General features: G+C 31.4%; 1 protein-coding gene across 1 annotated transcript; it reads right to left on the bottom strand.

Annotated features, from left to right (window-relative positions):
* Nucleotides 1-658: 658 nt before the first annotated feature.
* On the bottom strand, nucleotides 659-20309 carry LOC146532075 (lysosomal proton-coupled steroid conjugate and bile acid symporter SLC46A3-like). The gene is made up of 5 exons (XM_085197043.1): nucleotides 19100-20309; nucleotides 9988-10089; nucleotides 6711-6932; nucleotides 2779-2935; nucleotides 659-840 (listed from the first exon to the last, which is right to left on the bottom strand). Exons 1-5 carry the CDS (start codon nucleotides 20073-20075, stop codon nucleotides 756-758), a joined length of 1542 nt encoding a protein of 513 aa, XP_085053169.1. The 5' UTR covers nucleotides 20076-20309; the 3' UTR covers nucleotides 659-755.
* Between the last annotated feature and the right edge of the window lie 781 nt (nucleotides 20310-21090).

Here is a 21090-nt window from a genome sequence, read left to right as displayed (position 1 = left end):
ATATTAATTAGGTATAATTTAAATTGTTTTTAATTAAGGTTATCAATTATTTATAAGTAACCACCATAGCCTTCGAATAAAGATAAAAATAATATTATCAAGACATATGTTTGTTAAATATTTATTTACTAATGAATGAATTTACATTTACCATACGCGTTGTCAACTAGTCAGTGTTAAATGCCCCTAAAAACCATTTTTCCCCTACATGGTAACATTATAGATTCAATGTATTTTTATATTTATTTAAAAAAAATGGCATTCAAAACTCCCTTTCTATGTAAACTATACGTTTATTAGTATATTATAAATTTAAAATATTTAACAATATCCATTACTATTACAGTATTATATCGCAATATTCTATTCTATAGAAGAACATCACGTGCATAGCTATTTTAGTAACAGTCTCAAGATAAAAAAAATATAAAATATTTGTGAATGGGGTTCACAAATTTATATATAAGTATTTTATTAATATGTTTTTTTAATTGAATTGAGGCCTTCATGGCGCAGTGGAACTATGTATAAACGCAATGGTTGTGGGTTCGATCACTCATGGAAATTAATTAGTTAAATTTTCCTACTAAATATTTCAAATACTAAATGTATATGTGTTGTTTGAAATTAGATCGCAATAGTAAATAAAAAGCCCATCTCTATACAAATCTTATATTTATTGAGATTTTCTGTTAGGTACATAGCAGGTAATATTTAAAAACTAAACTTAATAATAAATATACGACAAAAATTCACTAAAATCGAGTAACTTCGTTATCCTTGGGTTTTGTTTCTGTTGACTGGTTTTCCTTATCCTTCCTTCGTAAAATGAACAGACTTCTGTAAAAGAAAATTAGTAATGTTACATAATTTAGAAAAAATAAATTGTAATATTACATAATCATGTTTCTTAATAAGAATATTTTTTTAGAAAAAAATATGAAGTGGAACAGATTGTGGGTTCAATTCCCACTCGAGGAATATTTAATATTTTCATTTCCTCACTGATAGCAAGCAAAGCGCGTTGAGTTAGCCTCACACAATGCCTCTAAGATTCGGCGGAAAATCGGGATCGAAGTGTTTTAACACTAAGTTCTCTGCCTATCCTGCTTTTTGCGGGATAAAGCGTGAAGCTGTATATAAATATAAACATGAACTTAAATTTTAAAGAATGAAAGAAACAAATCGCAATATTTATAGCAAATAATTGCATTCATCAATTATCCCCGGAGTGGTATTAAAATAAAAACAGTTATTAGTCGTTTTAATACTCATTTTTCACGCATTATCAACGCCTGTTGATAATTTTGAATTACTTTACAACGTAATAAATTGTGTCCATATAATATTACTTTACTTGTTTCGTACGATATTGACATTTTTTTAGTTTAGGTCGGTAGACTTTAGTGTTAGGTACATGGGAGTGGGAATAGATGGGGCCGCGTGGTCTGTGCCCACCCCAGTAAGGCCTCAGAAATTATACTAACAAAAAATTTGCCCTAAAATAACTTTTATACAAATATATCTGTTCAAGGCTTAGGAACTATCACCAGATACTCTCATAGTTAGGTATATTTAATTTGCGTTAAATGCAGTGTTACCATGTCCTGATTTCCAGATTCTTAAGCCCAAAATATAAAGAGAGAGAGACATGGTCCCCCTTTTCGTGAATTATTCTACGAATTTTGAGAATTCTTTTTTCATTCCTTTTTTTTTAATAAGTTACTAACAATTCCAGAGATAGAAATCCCGCTTCACCCCGACATAAAATCTGGCAACGTTTGTTAAATAGCAACGTTAAAATACAAATTTAAAAGATATAGGTAATTAAGAAATTAATAAGCAAAATTGTTAAAAGACTCTACCTTGTCCCGAGTCGGATCGCCCCGACACTTGTTATTTGTCAACTAGGGCCAATATTAAAAATTCAAACTATGTTTACAAATTAAATTAATGAAATTCGGTTTCTAGTCAATTAATTAACTAGCATTTACCTAATAAATACAGGTAATAGTATCAGAATCTTTCAGAGTCACAGAAGAACTAAGTATTAAATAATTTGGAAATGTGGCGTTTATTTTACTCTTTCAATATAATACAATTTAAAAAACGTTTAAGACAATTTCCTAAAACTAATAAGGTTATAAGTACCTATAATAATTTAAAATAATTATTGGTTTTAATAAGTTAATAATAATATGTAGTTATAAAAAATAACACCTTTCTATGGCATTCCTACGAGTCAAGGTCAACTATCTACGGTGGGGTTTTTTATGTTTTAAACTAAAATAGAAAATACAGTTCAAGGCTTCTATTAAGAATTAGAAATCGAATTGTTCTGGCATAAGGGCGTATTACAGCTGACCGCAAGGTCTGTTTTTGTCAGTGTTGTAATATACGTACAAATGAATAAATTGTTCCAAAAAAATTTTGCTATCCTATAAATATATCCTGTAAATAGAAGGATAGGCAGAGGGAACCTAGTGTTAAGGCACTCCGTTCTCGAATTTTCTAGGCATTGCATCTTGAGTGGCGTCGCTTAACGCTGGTCTGGTAAGGCGAAAAATGTCTTACCAGACTGAAGAAATTAAAATATTCATAAATAATTGTGAAAAAGTGCCGGTGTGCAAGACGGACTCAAATAGATAATTTACTGAGTAATAAATATTTTGCTTTTATATCATAATTTTTTCATGTGACTTAGTATGTATAGTATATAAGTTGATTCTTGTGTTGTACTACTAAATATATATAAAATAAACTAAAACAGACACTTACAAATATATAACAATGGCAGGAACAGCGAGTGCGGCACTGATGAGGTAGAAAGCACCGGCAAAATTGGAGAGAGTACTGAGGTACACCTTACTGTAGACTGGCGAGTATATCACCGGCACCATCGCCTCTGATATGCTTATTAGAGAGCTAGCTTTACCTGGAAAATAAAAAAAAATTTAGTATTCTATCTAATACCTAGGTTTTTTTAGGTTCACGTTTTATGCCTCATACTCGTATGGCAGGGTAGGTGGACGGAGCCTAGTTGATAAGACACTATAATATAACACTATTTTTAACCGACTACTGTAAAAGGAGGTTATCAATTCGACTGTATTTCTTATGTTTGATACTTCAGAACTTTTGATTGGGGGAACCGATTTTGATGATTTTTTTTTTATTTGAAAGATGGTGCTTCCCAAAGTACTGGCAAAGTTCTGACAATGTTATAAATGAGAAAATCACATAAGTCTTAAATTTGCACGCATATCTTAAATTTAAATACGCGATGAGTATGTATATTTATAATATGAATATTTACAAATTTTTATTTCTTTTTCACTTTAAAAAAAATCTTGTCTTTGCAAAAATATTTGTCGTGGAGAAAGAAAAACGAAATAAAAAAATAAATAAAAGGAATACAAAGAACAATAGAAACACTATAATGAGTAAGCTTTTCGGAGGTTAACTTAATTTGAAGAGAAAAAAAAGAAAAAAAGCAATCAACTTAATTAAGCACGACGGAAAGAAAGACCTTTTGTTTTCTAGTTACATCATTAATCAAGTAAGAGCGTTCATTTAGGTGTTACTAAAATACATTTACTTGGATTTCCTCCATTTTTGTATAAACTTTTCAGATATAAATTGGTTTAATTTTATATAGTAAAGTATTGCTTATTTGCAGTGTATTCCGCAAGTAGCAGGGTTGGCAGAGGAAACTTTGGAATCTAGTGTTAAGACACTCCGTTCCCATTAAGACACTACTTTACTTTTCTACCGAGTTCTGGAGGCATTGCGTGTTGAGTGGCGGGACTCAATGCCACGAATTCCCTTGTTATCGAAGCGGGGAAATGAAAATATTACATTGGTACTAGTGACCCGCTGGCGGCTTCGCCCTCTTGAATCGATTGAAATAAATCAAACACAAAATGTTAAGAGGACTTTGCCTAAATACAATAGTGAAAACTGTTATTAAATCGGTTAAGCAGTTTCAGACAAGGAGACAAAAATTTAAAAATTAGTATTTATGGTTCTATCACGTTATTAAATGCCACTAATATATTTTTTTCTTAAAAGAATATTAAATTTTGATATCTAAATATATTTTTTTCACGCTTTCCACGCATCTATCCCGCATATAACAGAGAAGGCAGCGAGTTCTTAGTATCAAGACAATCAGTTTTACGCTTTTCACTCGACTTCAACACATTAAGTGCAGTCCTGCGTAACGACGGCCGTCATTTATCTAAGATTTACTTTTCATTCAACTTCTTAATGATAAGAGAAATCTATGACGAATTAACAATAAACAATATAACTCATATTATAAAAAAATATATACATACATATATATTTAAATAGGCAAGGCCATGTCTATTTTTGTTTTTATTTTATTTTAATTAGCATTAAAAATTATAATTTTCATGCAATTTATTTTCTTTTCAAATAATAATTATTATATAGTAAAAATAACAATGTCTCGCACAAAGCAGAGTTTCAAAACGGAATCTGGGAACCTTATTAAGACACTACATTCCCAATAAGACATTCGTTCCCCACTTTCCGCCTAACTCTGGAGGTATTGCTTGTTGAAGTTCTCGTTTCTTCGAGTGAGAATCGAACGCACAACCTATCGCATTTACAGTCACGTTTGTGCTCCTGCACCACGACCTCCACCTATATTACTTTTATTATGCACTTAATTGCCCATGAGTCGTTGCTCAAGTGTCCATTTATTTGAAATAAAATTAATCGTTATTCTTTTTATAATCTGTACATAAGTATAACTAAAAGCAACCATTATTAATGCTTATACACCTTTTTCATATATTTATTTTAAAATTTATAATATGACAAAATTACAGAAAACTACTACAATTACCTTTTTTTACTGAAATTATTAACTATGCGAGTTTTTAGTAGAGTTTTGGCTGAGATATTTAGTTGAATGGGTCCATTTAGATACAAGAAGAAACTACGAATTCGAAGAAAACAAAATGCATATTACTTTGCTGTGTACTTAACTAAATTGACACAATTATTTACTTCTATTAACCCATTTTTATAGCAGCGAAATTATCCTAAATAATTGAAAAAAACTTTATGAGGTGACATTAAAAATATCTTAATTATTAATTAAATTAATTTAATAATTATTAACTAAAATATGGTTTCAAGTGACGAAGCTACGTTTTATCTCGAATAGAATTGTGCTATTTAATAGTTCAATGTGTGTACGAAGGTCGCACAAACTAAACAATCCATGACAATTTACTTGTTTACCAAATAAATGATTTTATCTAACGTTTTGGAGTTATCATTAGAAATTTTTGCTTTATTGTTATATAAGTAATTTATGGAGATGATATGTTTCACATAGCAGGTTAGGCAGAGGGAACCTAGGAACCTAGTGTTAAAACACTCTTTGGTTGTTATGTAGTTTTATTTCAGCTTCTAGTTTTTATCTAGAATAGACTACAATAATATCACTTTTTTTTCCACATTCTAGCCGAATTTCAGAGATGAAATAAAAATAATGTACCTACATATAATCATTCCCACAATTTGAACCCACTATTAGTTTTTAGTCACAAACGTCACCACTGTTCCACGATGGTCTTATATATGACATTTATATATAAAAGCTATACATACAAATTTATCTTAGTTCGTAGAATTGTACTGTCAAATAATTAAACAATTACATATAATAGTTCTGTCTGCTCATCTATCTCTTAAATAAATAGAAAGTAATTGTACGTCGTTCTAATCACGTAATGTTGATTACAGAATAAAAATATGGTATGTTACATCATTATAATTATAATATTCGAATTATTTGAGAATAAATTAATGTTTTTATTGTTATTATTCTTATATACGACGGTATATATATGAGTCATATATAGCCTAAAAGATCGACTAATTACAAAATAGGCTTAAAAAACTAGTCGATAGAGGCCTTCGTAGCACAAGCGCAACAGCCTGTGGGTTGATTTGATTCCCACTAAAAGAAATTAAATATTTTATATTTTCATTTCCTCGCTCTCGTGTTGAGAAAAAGAGCAGCGTTAAGTTCCGCCACTCAACACGCATTGCCTCTAGAATTCGGCAGTGAGTGGAGAAACCTTATTTACATAAAATTTAGACTTTTTATGAATGAAAACCCCAAATTATATAACTTTCAGTTTATATCATAGCAGTTAATCTTAGCCCCATAATGTATGAAATAATAAAATTACAAAACACAATTAACTATAAGAAATAACCAATAACGATATCAAGGTAGAGCGTCTATAGATACTAGTGTGTTACGCTTCTTGCATTGCAAAACTTTAAAAAATGGCAGAATTAAAAATAAAAATAATAAAAAAATTATCATATAATAGATAATATGACCGTTTCGTCATTAAGGTAGTTGATAGTTCCTCAGAATCCCCCGAATTGTAATAAATAATTGAATAATAGATATATTTAGCTATATTAACCTCATAGTTAAGTACCTTTTAGTAAAACATGTCCATAAATAAATTAAATACAAATAAAAATAACGTAAAAGTTTGAGAAACACATTTTTTTATTTACATTTTGTCTCATGTCATATTGAATCGAGTATAAGTATATTGAAAAAAAAGGAGTTATTTTATGTCTATAAGTCTTCTTTTCTAACTGAATGTAAAAAACTATATATTAATTAAAAAAAAAAAGGTTCTTACCAACTTCATCAGCTTCAACAAGCTTAGTAGCTATCGACCTCAAAGAAGTCGCTCCAGCCGCGCTGAACATGTCCAGGACGGGTCCAATGAAGTATATCGTCCTGTTAGGAGCTAAAGCATAAACCAAACTCGCGGCTATCCTGCTAACACACGCTACTATCCCGATAACACTGTCATCTATGTTCCATCTTTTGCTGAATAAATATATCGTTATAAAGGAACCTGTGGAAAAACGTAATTTATTTAGAAAAACAGATTCAATCTTATCTTAATTCTAGTAGTAAAATGTATTTACTTTCTCGAATTACGCATAATATTTATGCGAATGTATGAATGTAAATATGGTTTATTTTTTTATTATATACGCAATGAGCTATAAGATACAGCTTTTATTATTATATTAATATGAAATTTAGTGAAAAGAAAAACTAAACTAAACTAACTGGAATTACAGTATCTCATTGACATTTACATGACTCAACCATTTTCAAAGCCTAAGATAGTAATACTGAAGAAACAATTAGACAAAAATGTTTAAACATGATGTTCTCCTTTCATTTTGAAACAACTTATTTGAATGTAAAGAAAAAAAAATTGCTTCACGCTGTATCCCGCAGATTTTACCTATTGTTAAGACACTCTATTCCCCATTTTCAAATGTAAATATCATGTATTTTCTAAGGGCAGAGGAAATTTACCGTAAAATCATTTTATTTCTGATTTTGGAGCACAAAACGTTTTTAAAATGGTGAAAGGAACATATTTTCAATTAAAAAAAATCTTTGATAAAGATAAAATCTAAGACATTTACCAGTTAACTACAACATAAATGAGTAATCCAAATTACAATAACATTCCCTCTTGGGAAATTCCCACGAAATTAATAAATATTTGTAACATAATACCTACTTGATTCATTCATCTTCTTTTATAATTCAGTGATGTTATCAGTGTAACAGATAGTGACTAATAGGAGAAAGGAAGTATATATCTTGAAGTAAACATAGAGAACAAACGAAAACTATCATTAAATGATAATGATGATGATGAAATATTTAAGAAAATATTTTAAAAAGGCAGTCGTAGCGTAGCAGCACAAGAGTGTGACTGTAACGCGACGGTTGTGGGTTCGATCCCCACTCGAGGAAGTGAAATATTTATTTACGTTTATATTTCCATTTCTTCGCTCTTGTGTCGAGGCAAAGCGCGGCGTTAAGTTCTGCCACTCAACACGCAATGCCTCCAGAAATCGGCAAAAAATGGGGAGTGTCTTAACACTAGATTCCCTCTGCCTACTCTGCTGTGTGCGGGATACAGCGTGAAGTTAAAAAAATATATTAAAAAAATGATTGACTGAATTTACGTACGTATGTAATTACAATTACTGTAAATATTGTCAAGTCTGTCAACGTGCCAACTTAAAGAGTATTTTTCGATAAATAAACTTAATATATAAGTATTATGTATTAAAGGAAACTAAATCTTATTATTATTTCATTTTAAATTACTTTCTATGATTTTACTATGCAACTAAAAAAATAAAGTTATTAAAAATAAACCAATTATATTTAAAATAAACAAAAACAATTCCAAGAGATATTAAAACAAAAATCTTAATTTATTATCACTAATATTAAATTATTTGAATTAATATTTAAATACACTGTTACCAAGGAACTAGAGAGCAATATAAAAGTTAATTTTGAACAAATAGTTAATTTGATGATTAATTAAACACAGGAAATGTTTATCTAAAAGTAAATGTTTGTCTCATATTCGTATACAAATACATATTTTAAATAATTATCATCTAACTTAGAAATTAGGGAGCTATATAATGACATTTTTTCAACAAATCTACTTATCATATTAATTTTTAATATTTTTGCCAGTATAAAATAAATATCTTAATTAATATAATTATTGCCATCATAAAACATTCTAATATTAAATATTTTAAAATTAAATTTCAACCGAATACGTTCCCTTGAACTTGAACAGTTCCTGGAGTGAGACCTCCCGGACGCCCAAGGAAGCGTTAGTTGGTTGTCGTGATGCAGGACATGAGAGCCAATGGTCTAACCACCGAGGACGCAGAAGACCGTGCAAAGTGGAGTAGGTTGAGTAGGAAGGCAGATCCTGGCAACAGCCGGGATTAATACCAGGAAGGAAAGGAAGAAGACGTTCTCTTGAACTTGAGGCCAGTCGTGGCCAAATGTGTGACTGTAAATGCGATAGCTTGTGGGTTCGATCCTCACTTAAAGAAATGAAATATTAATTTAGATGTTTATTTTCATTTCCTTGCTCTGGTGTAGACGTAAAGCGCGGCGTTGAGTACCGCTACTCAACACGCAATGCCTCCAGAATTCAAACAAAAATGGAGAACGGAATATCTTAACACTAGGTTCCCTCTGCCTATCTTACTGTAGGCAGTAGAAATTAACAACAAAAGTTAGACTGTCTCAATAAGACTACAAAGTCAATTCCGTTTCGCAAGCGCCGGGTCCGTGAACTCCAAAAGGAGAAACACTTTTCCCTTGAAATGTTTGTGATTGTAACGTAATCGATGAGTCAACCGTTTAGCTAAGTATATTATTTTTATGCTTTATTGCTACCGGAATAACTAGTAAAATTTTGACTGATTTTAGAGTATTTTTAGATATTTGTATAACTTTTAAGTCATTTTCTAGTTTTGTTAGCATCGCGTTATATCCCACACACACATCAAAATATGCAGAGGGAACTTAGTGTTGTGTTGAGTGGGGAACCTCAACGCCGCGTTTTGCCTTGATACCAGAGCGAAGAAAATGGAAATAAATAATATTTCTTTTCCTTTTTTGGGAATCGAGCCCACATCCTGTCTGAATGACCGTAAAGGTCATACTTTGCCTCTGCATCACGACTGGCCTCATTACTTATTTAGTGGTCTTAAGTTAGTGATTATTAATTATATAAAATTAATAGAACAACAGTATATTTTCTATATATGTATATCGAAGTTTCATTAAGAAGTAATATACGGCAACAAATAATATCGTTATAAATACTAGTTAATATTATTTCTAGGGTCGCTTTATCTACAAAAATAAAATTTTAAATGATAAATAAAATAAAAAAAAATAACCTCTCATAACCTAATTGAACCATATACGGCGTTAAGTCTCGCTATTTACAACACATTGTTTACAAACAAAAGACAAAAAATAAAGCAACATTACAAAACTACCTTACAAAATACATATATAAAAACGTGATGATAAAAGAAAACTCTACTCACCAACTGTGCCAACGAGGACGGAGTACGTGAGGAACAAGCTGTAGTCGATTTCGGTGAATTTGAACCTGTAGCGAGTGAACCAGTATGTCATCTGCGCCTCACCTTTATTCCAATAAAACATCTATTAGTCTATCATCGAGCCCATACTGTCTGCGATCTGCAAATATTATGCCTATACGCAAACCTAATCATGTATGAACAAACACACTTTAAATACTTTAATAAACATTTTTTTCTTACACATAGAAGGATAGGTGGAGGAAACCTAGTGTTGAGACACTTCGTTTCCATTAAGACCATTTTCCATTTTCCACCAAATTCTAGAGGCATTAGAATAGAATAGAAAAAACTTTATTGCACACATAAATACATATAAAAGAGAAAGAAACAATATATTTTTATAAAATGTATGCAAAGGCGGCCTTATTGCTTCAAGCAATCTCTTCCAGGCAACCCTTGTAAAATAAAGGACTAAAAATAAAGAAATGGGAATAACGTTATAGTGCACAATTAGATTAAATAACATACAGTAATAAAATAATAATGAATATACACACATACATATATATATATATATATATATACATATTTACATAATAATAATATAATATTAATACAAAATAATAATATAATATCTACATATAATCCTATAAATATAATACATAATACTACATAATATAAATATATATATATAAACGACTAAAGATAAACTACAGTTATATTTGGAAAAGATAGTCTTTTAAACGATTTTTAAAAATATTAAGTGATTTAGAATGACGTATTTCGGACGGAAGTCCATTCCAGAGGATAGCAGATTTTACAGTGAAGGAATTGGAATAGAATTGGGTACGACAAGTTGGAAATTTAAGAAGATTATCGCTCCTGGACCTAAGTTCAAGGCGTAGGCTAGAATCGGAGTCACGGAAACAGAAACGATCTTTTAAATAAGCAGGATAGAGAGGATTATAAAGGATTGAATAGAGGAGAGTAAGCATCCGGAAGTTACGGCGATGTCTGATAGGAAGCCATCCAAGCTGACGACGATGATCTGAGACATGATCAAATTTACGAAGACCATAAATAAATCGAATACATAAGTTTTGTAACCGCTCTAGTTTGTTAAATTGTTCCTCAGATAAGTCTGGGTAACATGAGTCAGCATAATCTAAAATCGGTAGCAGTAGTGAGTGAGCTAGAGTAGTTTTGATTTTAACCGGTAGGAAATGTTTATATCGTTTGAGGGATCCAATACTAGCAAATAATTTTCGGCTGACCTCCGCTATCTGCGCTGACCAAGATAGCGAGTTGTCTAAAATAATCCCAAGGTTCCTTATAGACGCATTAACACTTAAAACGACACCATTAAGCTCTACTGAGGGAAGTTTTATACCCTCAAGTTTTTTTAATTGCTTAGTGCTGCCTATAATGCTTAACTGGGACTTACTAGGATTAATAGTAAGTCCATAAGATGTACTCCACACAGATATATTATGTAAATTCTCGTTAAATTTACAAATAGCCACATCCATATCACTGGATGGAGTCGCTAAGTAAATCTGTAAGTCGTCAGCATATAGATGGAAGGAAGAGGATAGGGTTTGGGAAACAGTATTAATAAAAATAGAGAACAGGAGTGGGGAAAGGACACCGCCTTGTGGGACACCCGCAGACAATGAGCATAGGGAAGATGATGGCATTACGTGTTGGGTGGCAGAACCCAATGGCTCAGTTTACGTTGTTACCAGAGCGAGGGAATTAAAGTGGGAATCAAACTCATAAACAACACATTCACAATCGCACGCTTGCGACACTACGGCTTCAACCACCATTAAAACAATTAAAACTTATTTCCATATTAGCTTAGTTTTTAGGGTTCCATGCTTTAAAATACAAAATATGGAATCATTAAATTGTCATTTTATTGTTCGTCTAACCGACTGTCAAGACTATTTATCTCAAGATCGCGTGGAAGCGTCAAGGTGAAATTACTATCCAACATTCAGTTCTACGATCCCTTGAAGCACAGAAAAATAAAGCTTCTAAGTCAACTCATTCAAAAGATACGAGCATTTTTGCATCCTTATTGTTGCATTTTGTATGAAATTCATAATACGCGTAATCATAACTTATAGGGTACTACGTAGACTTACAGTCATGAAATAAAGGGAAAAATCCGAAAAGTGAAAATTTATGGGTATTTCATAGAAAAAATATTAGAAACATATAATTATATTTTATGTAGGTATTCGTATAAGTAAGTATATTACCGATGAAAGCCACATTTTATTTTATCATTATGACAATATTGCTTATATCAAACGTTTTATAACGGCGTTAGACAATAGACAATTATCATTACGGTATATTGCCAAATTCCTTGGGTTATTATCAACCTTTCAAACTAATTGTACGTAATCGCTTCATATTCAATTAAGAATATGATAATTAAAGCGATTGGAATTTTACAGAAGATATACAGTTCCGCCACGCAATGCCTCAGAACTCGGCGGAAAATGGGAAACGGAATATCTTAACACTAGGTTCCCTCTGCCTACCCTGCTGTCTGCCAACCAAGCAGAGTCGGTACGTATGCAAGCTTAAGTTTTTAACTTTATTCGTGGACCTACAATTATTAAATTTGGTATGAAGTGAGAATTTACAATACAATAAACGAAAAACCCGTCAATGGAAATTCGTATTTACATTACAGAAAAAAAACATTACAAACTTTTTTATATTATTTCATACAAAATCAGAGTGTACGCTCTTAAATTTAAATTGTCTATTTTATAAGTTGTACTTCCCGTTGACCTACAATCGTGAAATTAATACGGAACCTTCGGTGGGATTGTCGGACTCGCACTTGACAGTTTTTTTTATTTTATATTTCAGCCAAATGAAGAACCAATTGAATGATATCTGATTAATAATTAATATATTCCGTTAATAAATTATGTTTCTTGGATTTAGACAAAACATGTGGGTTAACGATAAGCTAAATAGAACAAAATATAAGTACGAGTATACGATATCTCGAGTATTATTTATAAACAAAAAAATCGACCTACTTCTAAGGTTCGAAAATAAAATTATCTTTATTTACATACATATATATTTGATGTTGAGCTAGAGAGAGAGAGAGAGAGAGAGAGTCTGCTTCGATTTCTTACATAAAATATGATTTTTGCATTAATTGTATACAATCTCCTTATTCTATTCGGGATGCACAACGTTTAAAAATCTTTGTTTTAAAAGCGTATACTATTATACAGGATGGAATTGTCAGCGCCACTTTAAATGAAACCACAGTTTTAACTACTCTATAAAAGCCTAATATAATTTGGAAAAAAAAAAATTCTCAAAAATGAAAAGGTTTTTTTTTCAAACAAAATAAATAATAAAATTATCGTTTTAAAATAAAACGCCATTTGTAAAGTATAACATAGGCACGCACACACTTACCTGTCAAAGCGGCAACGTCGCATTCGTATGTGTGCGTGACACGAAATACAGGTATGGTTAAAAATCGTGAAATGAAAAAAAAATCCTACGTCCAAACCGTTGAGGTACCTTGATTATTTTTTTAATTCTGGGTTTGAAATATTTTACCCTATATGCCGTTTCAGTAAAAAAGCGCTGTCTGTTCCACCCTGTATATTTAATGTCATCTTCTTGGACACCATTTAAGCGCTCTAGCAAAAATGAAAATGAAAATTGTACTTGATTTCTGTCTGTACATGGAAGTTATATGAGAAAATGAGATGAATTCTAAAATTCTAAATTTAAAAAAAAAAAGATGATTTTCAAAATTTATGTTTATTTGTCTTTGCGTTTGTGTTCACTATTGAATCTTGGGAAAGTTTCCTCAATTTTTAGTGTTTGTTTTATTTCAAACGGTTCATAAATGAAAAATTTATATGAATATCATTTGATATAATTGCTACATGTTTTTTTTATTTACACTAACTAATTAATTTAATATATTAATGTAGCGTTATTAATGTTGAAGCGGGCGAAGTCGCGAGCGGGTCGCTAGTCATAAAAAATCAATGTACTCAACATGGCTGAAGTCACCAAAGTCAAGGAACCGGATTATTATAATATATTCTGATAAATAAATATTCATGAAAATTTCTATAATATATCATAGTTTTTCGATACGAGCTTTGTTATCTGTAATGTGTCTGGTTTCTTAATCAGAAATCCTCAATTCTGCTTAAATTACATAAATACTTACATAAAATATTCAAATTTCCTACCCCATTTATATATTTATCCAAAACATTAATATTCCAAACATACCGCATCCATATTTTACCGCAAATACCGGTAAAACCTGTTTAATATAAAATTTGTTCTGGTATTATATATAATGTTTATTTTTCTTACATTATAGGTACATTAGTAGATATCATTCAGTATAATTAATATAAATTTACATATTTTAGGTATATGTGTCTAATTCTATTAATTCTTTTGTCCAAAATTATATTCTACACATATTATAGCTGCACGTTTGGAATATTTAGCTTAAAATAATGAAAATTAATAAAAAGGGTTAAAATTAGTGTTCATAACAGGGTAGGGGTAGGTAGAGGGTACCTGGGAACCAAGTGCTAAGACACTCAGTTTCCATTAAGACACTTCCGTTCCCCACTTTCCGTCCAATTCTGGAGGTATTGCACTTTGCCTCGTTACCGGAGTGAGGCCTCCGCGCCACGACTGGCCCCAATAACAGATTTCTTCATTAATTTTCCATGTAGATTCGGCGACGAGTTACAATTTTATTACACAAAGCAGAACTAGGAACGTGAAAAATTCTATTGTTTTACAGTTTAGAAATTGTTACAGTCGAGTTAGAATTTGCTCAGTTCGCCCACGCTTTAGTATACAACTAAAAGGCTGACATTTATGGGATGTACGTGTAGGTGTAAGGCCTTTTGAAATACAAGATATTTTAAATATACATTCACATTCACCTGGGTAGACAGAGGGAACCTAGTGTTAAGATTTAGTTAAGATTAATCCGAAAAACAGAAAGACAGACAAACTGACAACATTTTTTAATTCACGTTTGTTTATCCGTTAATCGTGTAAATGGCTATATGCTATTAAAATAACATGATTACTTTAAAATCAAAGATAGATACTTCAATCCGGAGAATGTGGAGAAAGGAGTGTCTTAACTAGTTTTCACTGAAGCTAAAACATAAATAGAAATTATATTGTTTTGAATAGAAAACATTCGTTACAATAAAACGTGAGTTATTAGTTAATTGTACATTATCACTATATTCTAGTCTAGTCAGATAGGTCACGTAGGGCCTAGAAGCTATCAATGTCCTAATAGTTGTCCTAACTGTCTTTCATATATCTCATATTAAATAATATAATTTATGGAGATTTTTCGTTTACTTTTTCGGTATTTACACTTTATAGGCACAGTATCTGAATGTAAACGCGATGGTTGTAGGTTCGATACTTATTTGTGGGAAATTTTATATCCTCATATGTTGATTTTTTTAGCATTTATACTCGTATCGATGAAGAACACCCCACTTTTACCAAATAATTTGGTAAATGATTGCCCCATATAATTCTAAGTTTTATATGAACAACCATTAAAATAATAATATAGATTAATTTGACCTATTAGAGTTATTTATTAAATGCAGTTAATACCAGTTTGATATTTATATGAAATTGTTTAGCTAACTGTGTAACCAATTAGGTTATAATATACTTATCTTTATTTATACAGACTGTCGTCATCTATTCTTGTATACGCAAATGTTAAAAGTATAAATTAATATATTTAAGAATAATTAAATTAGATTTTCTTAAATAAGTATTTTTCAGCTTCGTGCTGTAACCCGCACTCAGCAGCACTCGGCACAGGGAACCTAGTGCTAAAATACTCCGTTCCCTACTTTCCGCTGAATTCTGGAGGCAATTTTGTTGAGTAGCACCATAGCGAAGAAGTGAAAATTTAAAATATTTTATTTCCTCAAGTGGAGAAAGAACAGTCGTGTATATAGTCACGCAGTTGTGCCTCTACGCCATGACTAAAAGTATAAAATACAATAAAATATCTAAGAGAATCTAAAAATACTAATTTTAATTGTTTAAGCCAGATCTTCTTAGGCGAGACGAATTCTTGGACGGTTTCAGAAGAGCGGGTTCAAATCCCGCTATGTTTAAAGTTTTATACGTTTTCTTAATTTTAAAAACTGTTGTGAAAAAAATATATACGTTACTATAAGCCGAGGTATTTTAATGTATTTGTATATATTAAGCGCGTTCATTTCACCGTACAAACACTACACGGAAGTTTTTATTCATATTGAGATTTATTATCAGGGAAGACAAAAATATTTATTTCTTTGTATTCTTATAAAGTATTCCATTTTGTAAATGATTAATAATAAATTTCATTATTAATAAAATTAATGATTCTTTCTTTATTGGCACGTTTTGAGTAAGAATAATGATAAAAGCTTAAAATAATTTAAGACATTAAAATGTAGCATCTATATTAGGCAGTAAGATTTAATATGTACTCTTAATATTTTTATTTACATTTTATGGCTGAGATACCCTAAATCAGTTTGTTAACCTTTATTCACCCCGCTAAAACAAGTTTAGTATTTATGAGGGTCCAGCTTTCTGACGCTGTTTCTAAATATTTGAAATGTTTTTTTTTTATAAAAACATACTGATCAAGTGCCAGGCGGATTCGCCTAACAAGGGTTATGTAGCAATTTCAGGATTGTATGTCAACAGGAAAGTACAACTTATAAAAATTGACAAGCTTAAGTTTGCGGGCGTATACACTCATTTTGTAAGAGACAAAGTATTTTTTTTAATTTTCAAATATTATCCTTTATTTATATTGTAAGTCCCTTACTTAGTACCAAATTTCATATCTTTAGGTCCACAGAAAGCACCCTATAAAATTTCATTATGCGACAAATTTCGTATAAAATGCAGCAAAATCGATGCATTAGTGCTCGTATCTTTTGATTTTGTTGATTTGGAAACTTGATTTTTCACTGCGCTCTAAGGGACCGTAGACCTAAATAATTGATATTAACTTTAGGTTAATATCTCAAAGTAAGGTCTTGACTGATGAACGGATGGATAAACCTATAAGGTTTCCATTTATTCCTTTAGAAATAACTCTAAAAAAAATTAAAATAGTTTTAAAGTTTCATTTGATTGATGGATTCGTTACATCTTGCTATTTGAGTTAATGCAGCTAGAAGCTAAATTCCAACTCTCAGCTTAAAAATCTTTATACCAAACTTTACATATACTAACTCAATTTATTTAATAGATTTATTATTATTTCAACAAATATATGTATATCTAATACATAGATAATTTAATAGCACACTGATCTGTCATGTACGAACTTTAACCCCCGATAATAATTACTTAGTAAATAGTAAACAAAGATATTTAAGTGGCTCGTCCAGTTCTTTGTCATGATTAAGATGACACATGTTCAACAGTTACTTCTTGTTCTCAGTGCTTGATAGTATGAAAAATACTACGAAGATAACAAAAAATAAAAAAAATAAATCTGCTTCACGCTGTATCCCGCACGCAGCAAGTTAGGTAGAGGGAACCTAGTGTTAAGGCACTCTGTTCCCCATTTTCCGCCGAATTTTGAAGGCAATGCCTGTTAAGTGGCGGAACTTAACGCCGCGCTTTGACACCAAAGCGAAGAAATGGAAATATAAATTTAAATATCGGGGATCGAACCCACAACCAGTCGCGTTTACAGTCACGACCGCGACACGACTGACCTCCTAAAAAAAATTTGTTTATTTTTAAAATGAAATAAAATTATTATTTTTTTATATAGGAATATCAGATTTTATATTTCTTTAAAGAAATTCTTTTCTTTTTATTTTTGGGTTAAATTTAAACTATTAACAAATATTGACATTGCCATAAAGTAAAATAATTTACAAATAACTATGTGTAAGAACCGTACAGAAAGTCCAATGACAACGGGATTCGAATTCGTTTCTCTTAAGATGTCCACATTTTCTGACCGATTAAGTTGTACGACCGGTCCACAGTGGCGAAATTGTAATACCTACTTATAATACTGCAGTCGTTCTTTTTTAAATTTATTTTCTTTTATTTCTTTTGAAAAAACATCATCAAAATCGATATGAAAATATCATACTGGTGGTATTAAAATTCCCGGTTTCCTTATACTAGTCGAAAATAAACCTTAAATATAATTACTTATATTATATGAGTTACCTCATTACAATAAAGTAATGAGTTATAAGAATTACTTTGTTAACTTGAACTTAATTTGTGTGATGTCGAAAATACTATAATCGATTTCAAAAATGAAATTAACCAACGGATCTTTGTAACCTATTGCAGTAATAAATGATAAACTGGTTTCACTTTATTTAAAAAAAAATATAAATATTTTTAGATTATTATGAATTATATATCTTTAATTTAATTATAGATATACAAATAATTATATTATAAATATTTATCTATATATATAAAATCGAAAGGTCACTCACTCATCACGAAATCTCAGAAACTACATGTTCTGGGAATCTCAAATTTTGCATAGGAGTTACTTATAGGACGTAGGTGCTCGCTAAGACGGGAATTTGCAATAGTCGACTTCTAAGGGGTTGTTTTTGGGGTCGAAAGTTTGTATGAAACTTCGTTTCTACAAATGCTAGGAGTCTCAAATTTTGCATAGACGTCACTAGGACGTAGCCATGGAGACAGAAATTAATATTAACATAGTTCACGCGAGTGAAACCGCGAGCGGGCCGCTAGTATGAATATAAATATAAAAAAATATTTATTGACATAATATTTTTCGTACCTGTTCAGAGTTATTTTTCGGTTTGTCAACAATAAAAGAAAATGGAAATTTGCATTTGATCGTAAAACGAAAATAAAAATAAGTGAGCCGAACACATGTGGTAGGTTTTATAGCGACGATATTATACTTTTGATTGTTCAGTTGTATATGAATGCAGCTATTATTTAACTATTTTAACACAATTACTGTTAAAAATATATATAAATTATAATAAAATATACAAATATATATTACCTAGGACTGGTCCAACGATGAACATATACGCAAACATGACTAATATAATTTGCAAACGTCTGGAGCCCTGTCGTTTCTTGAAGGCCACATTCACCGTAGCCACAAAATCCTGCACTGAAAACATTGTAAATACTGTCCTGGATTCATCACTATCTATTTTTTTCTTTGTCTTCTCCTTCAAACGTACGAGGATGTATACGAACCCAGTCATATAGAAAAAGCAGGCAACTGTAAAAACACCATAATAGCCAAAACGTCTCGTCATAATTCCACTAAGCGCGAGCCCTATAGGCCTGCTAAGAGTCAGTATAGCAGTTATAATTCCTAAACGAAAAGTCCGTTCAGAATCACTTGTAATATCTGTGATGTAACTGTACACAGCCATCGTCATGGCGACGCGGCCGCCAGCCAGAGCTGGAGGAAGACCCTCAATTAAGGCAGTTTCGTTGAGACCAACTTGAAGAAAAAATACTGTGCTCAGAATTATGCCGAAAATTGATATCAATTTTCCTAATATTGGCAGTACCATGAAACTTTTCCTGTTTCCTGTGCGATCGCTCCAAGCTCCGACGAAAAGCGTCAATATTCCAGGTAGAGCAGTCTGCAATGGAAAACTCCAAGCAGTCATACCAGCTACCATCTTTTGCACATTTTTCTCTTCTTCCGTATAATTGTGTGTGCGTCCCTGCATTATATGTAGGCAAGTCTGCTCGTCGTACTTTAAATTCACTAAACATGATTTTTCCAAGCACAAATTTTGAACAGCCAATCCCGCTAAAACACTCGGTAACACGTAACATATAACGTATGGTTCCACTGTCACTCTCGATTTTAAGCTCCATGTTTTTTTTATATATTCTTTTAATCTGCCATTTAATTTTGTTTCAGATTTTATTATATCTTTCTCATAACTAGTTTCCTTTGAAGAGTTTATATTCACGATCTTTTCTCCGGGCACCTCGACCCGTAACGTCATGTTGATTACTAATTTTCAGTGGCCAGTTCATTTGCTTATAACATAGTACTCTAATATATTTTATTACACTGACGTCTGTATATAATAAAAAAACGTATATATTTATTATGAAAATCGCGCGAGTTTAGAACTAGCAGTCGCGAGCGAGCGTTGGCGCGTGCGACTATGGATTGGCAGTTAAGTAGATAAGTAGCGACTGTTTTGGTCCGCTCCGTTACCACTACTGCCTTTCTGTTGCTGTCTCTTCTACTGTTTAATTTGCATCTGTCAAATGCTCACACGAAGCTTATCTTGATAAAGATACTAAATTAATACACATATTTTACATACGGCTGCGTTGAGTTACGGGGCTCAACACACGCAACGTCTCCGGAATTAGGTGGAAAGTGGGGAACGAAAGTGTCTTAACAATTGGTTCCCAGGTTCCCTTTGCCTACACCGCTATGATCGGGATACAGCCTAAAGCTAAAAAATAAATAGAAATTTATTATTTTCCAGTACCTTTTTATGGATTATCTTGAAAATTCACAAACGACTGAAGCAGTTTGGCGAAATATATTTTGGGAACGGTGGGGAACAGAAGTGTCTTAACAATTGGTTCCCAGGTTCCCTTTGCCTACACCGCTATGATCGGGATACAGCCTGAAGCTAAAAAATAAATATACATTTATTATTTTCCAATACCTTTCCCGTGGATTACCTTGAAAATTCTCAAACGAGCAGTTTGGTGAAATATATTTTGTACTAGTTTATTAAAGTAATTCAAGCACCTACGTGTTTTAATCAATACAAATGCAATATGCAGACAGCACGTCCATATACGTCCTAATTTTTTTTCCCACAAAGTCGGTCAAGATGAAAATTGTGTAATTTTTCTAATTAAATACCATTGACCAGTTGTTATAATTTGTGAATGAATACATAGCGAAAAACCAATTTTAGCCTCAAGGTTTCTAATTGAAATTGCTCTTTCCCCAAATTGATTTTAAAATATATTAGATAGGTGTACTTTGAT

Source organism: Heliconius melpomene, chromosome 14 (genome assembly GCF_056956725.1).
Source record: "Heliconius melpomene rosina isolate 202511_hmr_F chromosome 14, ASM5695672v1, whole genome shotgun sequence".
Classification (NCBI taxonomy): domain Eukaryota; kingdom Metazoa; phylum Arthropoda; class Insecta; order Lepidoptera; family Nymphalidae; genus Heliconius; species Heliconius melpomene.
Note: the sequence above shows the minus strand (reverse complement) of the source record. Positions and strands in the feature narration are given on the sequence as shown.

What these genes read in the sequence shown, in the direction of transcription:
- LOC146532075 (XM_085197043.1), bottom strand. Translation starts at nt 20,075, where the DNA reads ATGACGTTACGGGTCGAGGTGCCCGGAGAAAAGATCGTGAATATAAAC. An exon ending in CGTCCTCGTTGGCACAGTTG is followed by an intron (nt 6,933 to 9,987) that starts GTGAGTAGAGTT and finishes GTTTTTCCACAG; the next exon opens with GTTCCTTTATAACGATATAT. An exon ending in CCTGCCATTGTTATATATTT is followed by an intron (nt 841 to 2,778) that starts GTAAGTGTCTGT and finishes TTTCTTTTACAG; the next exon opens with AAGTCTGTTCATTTTACGAA.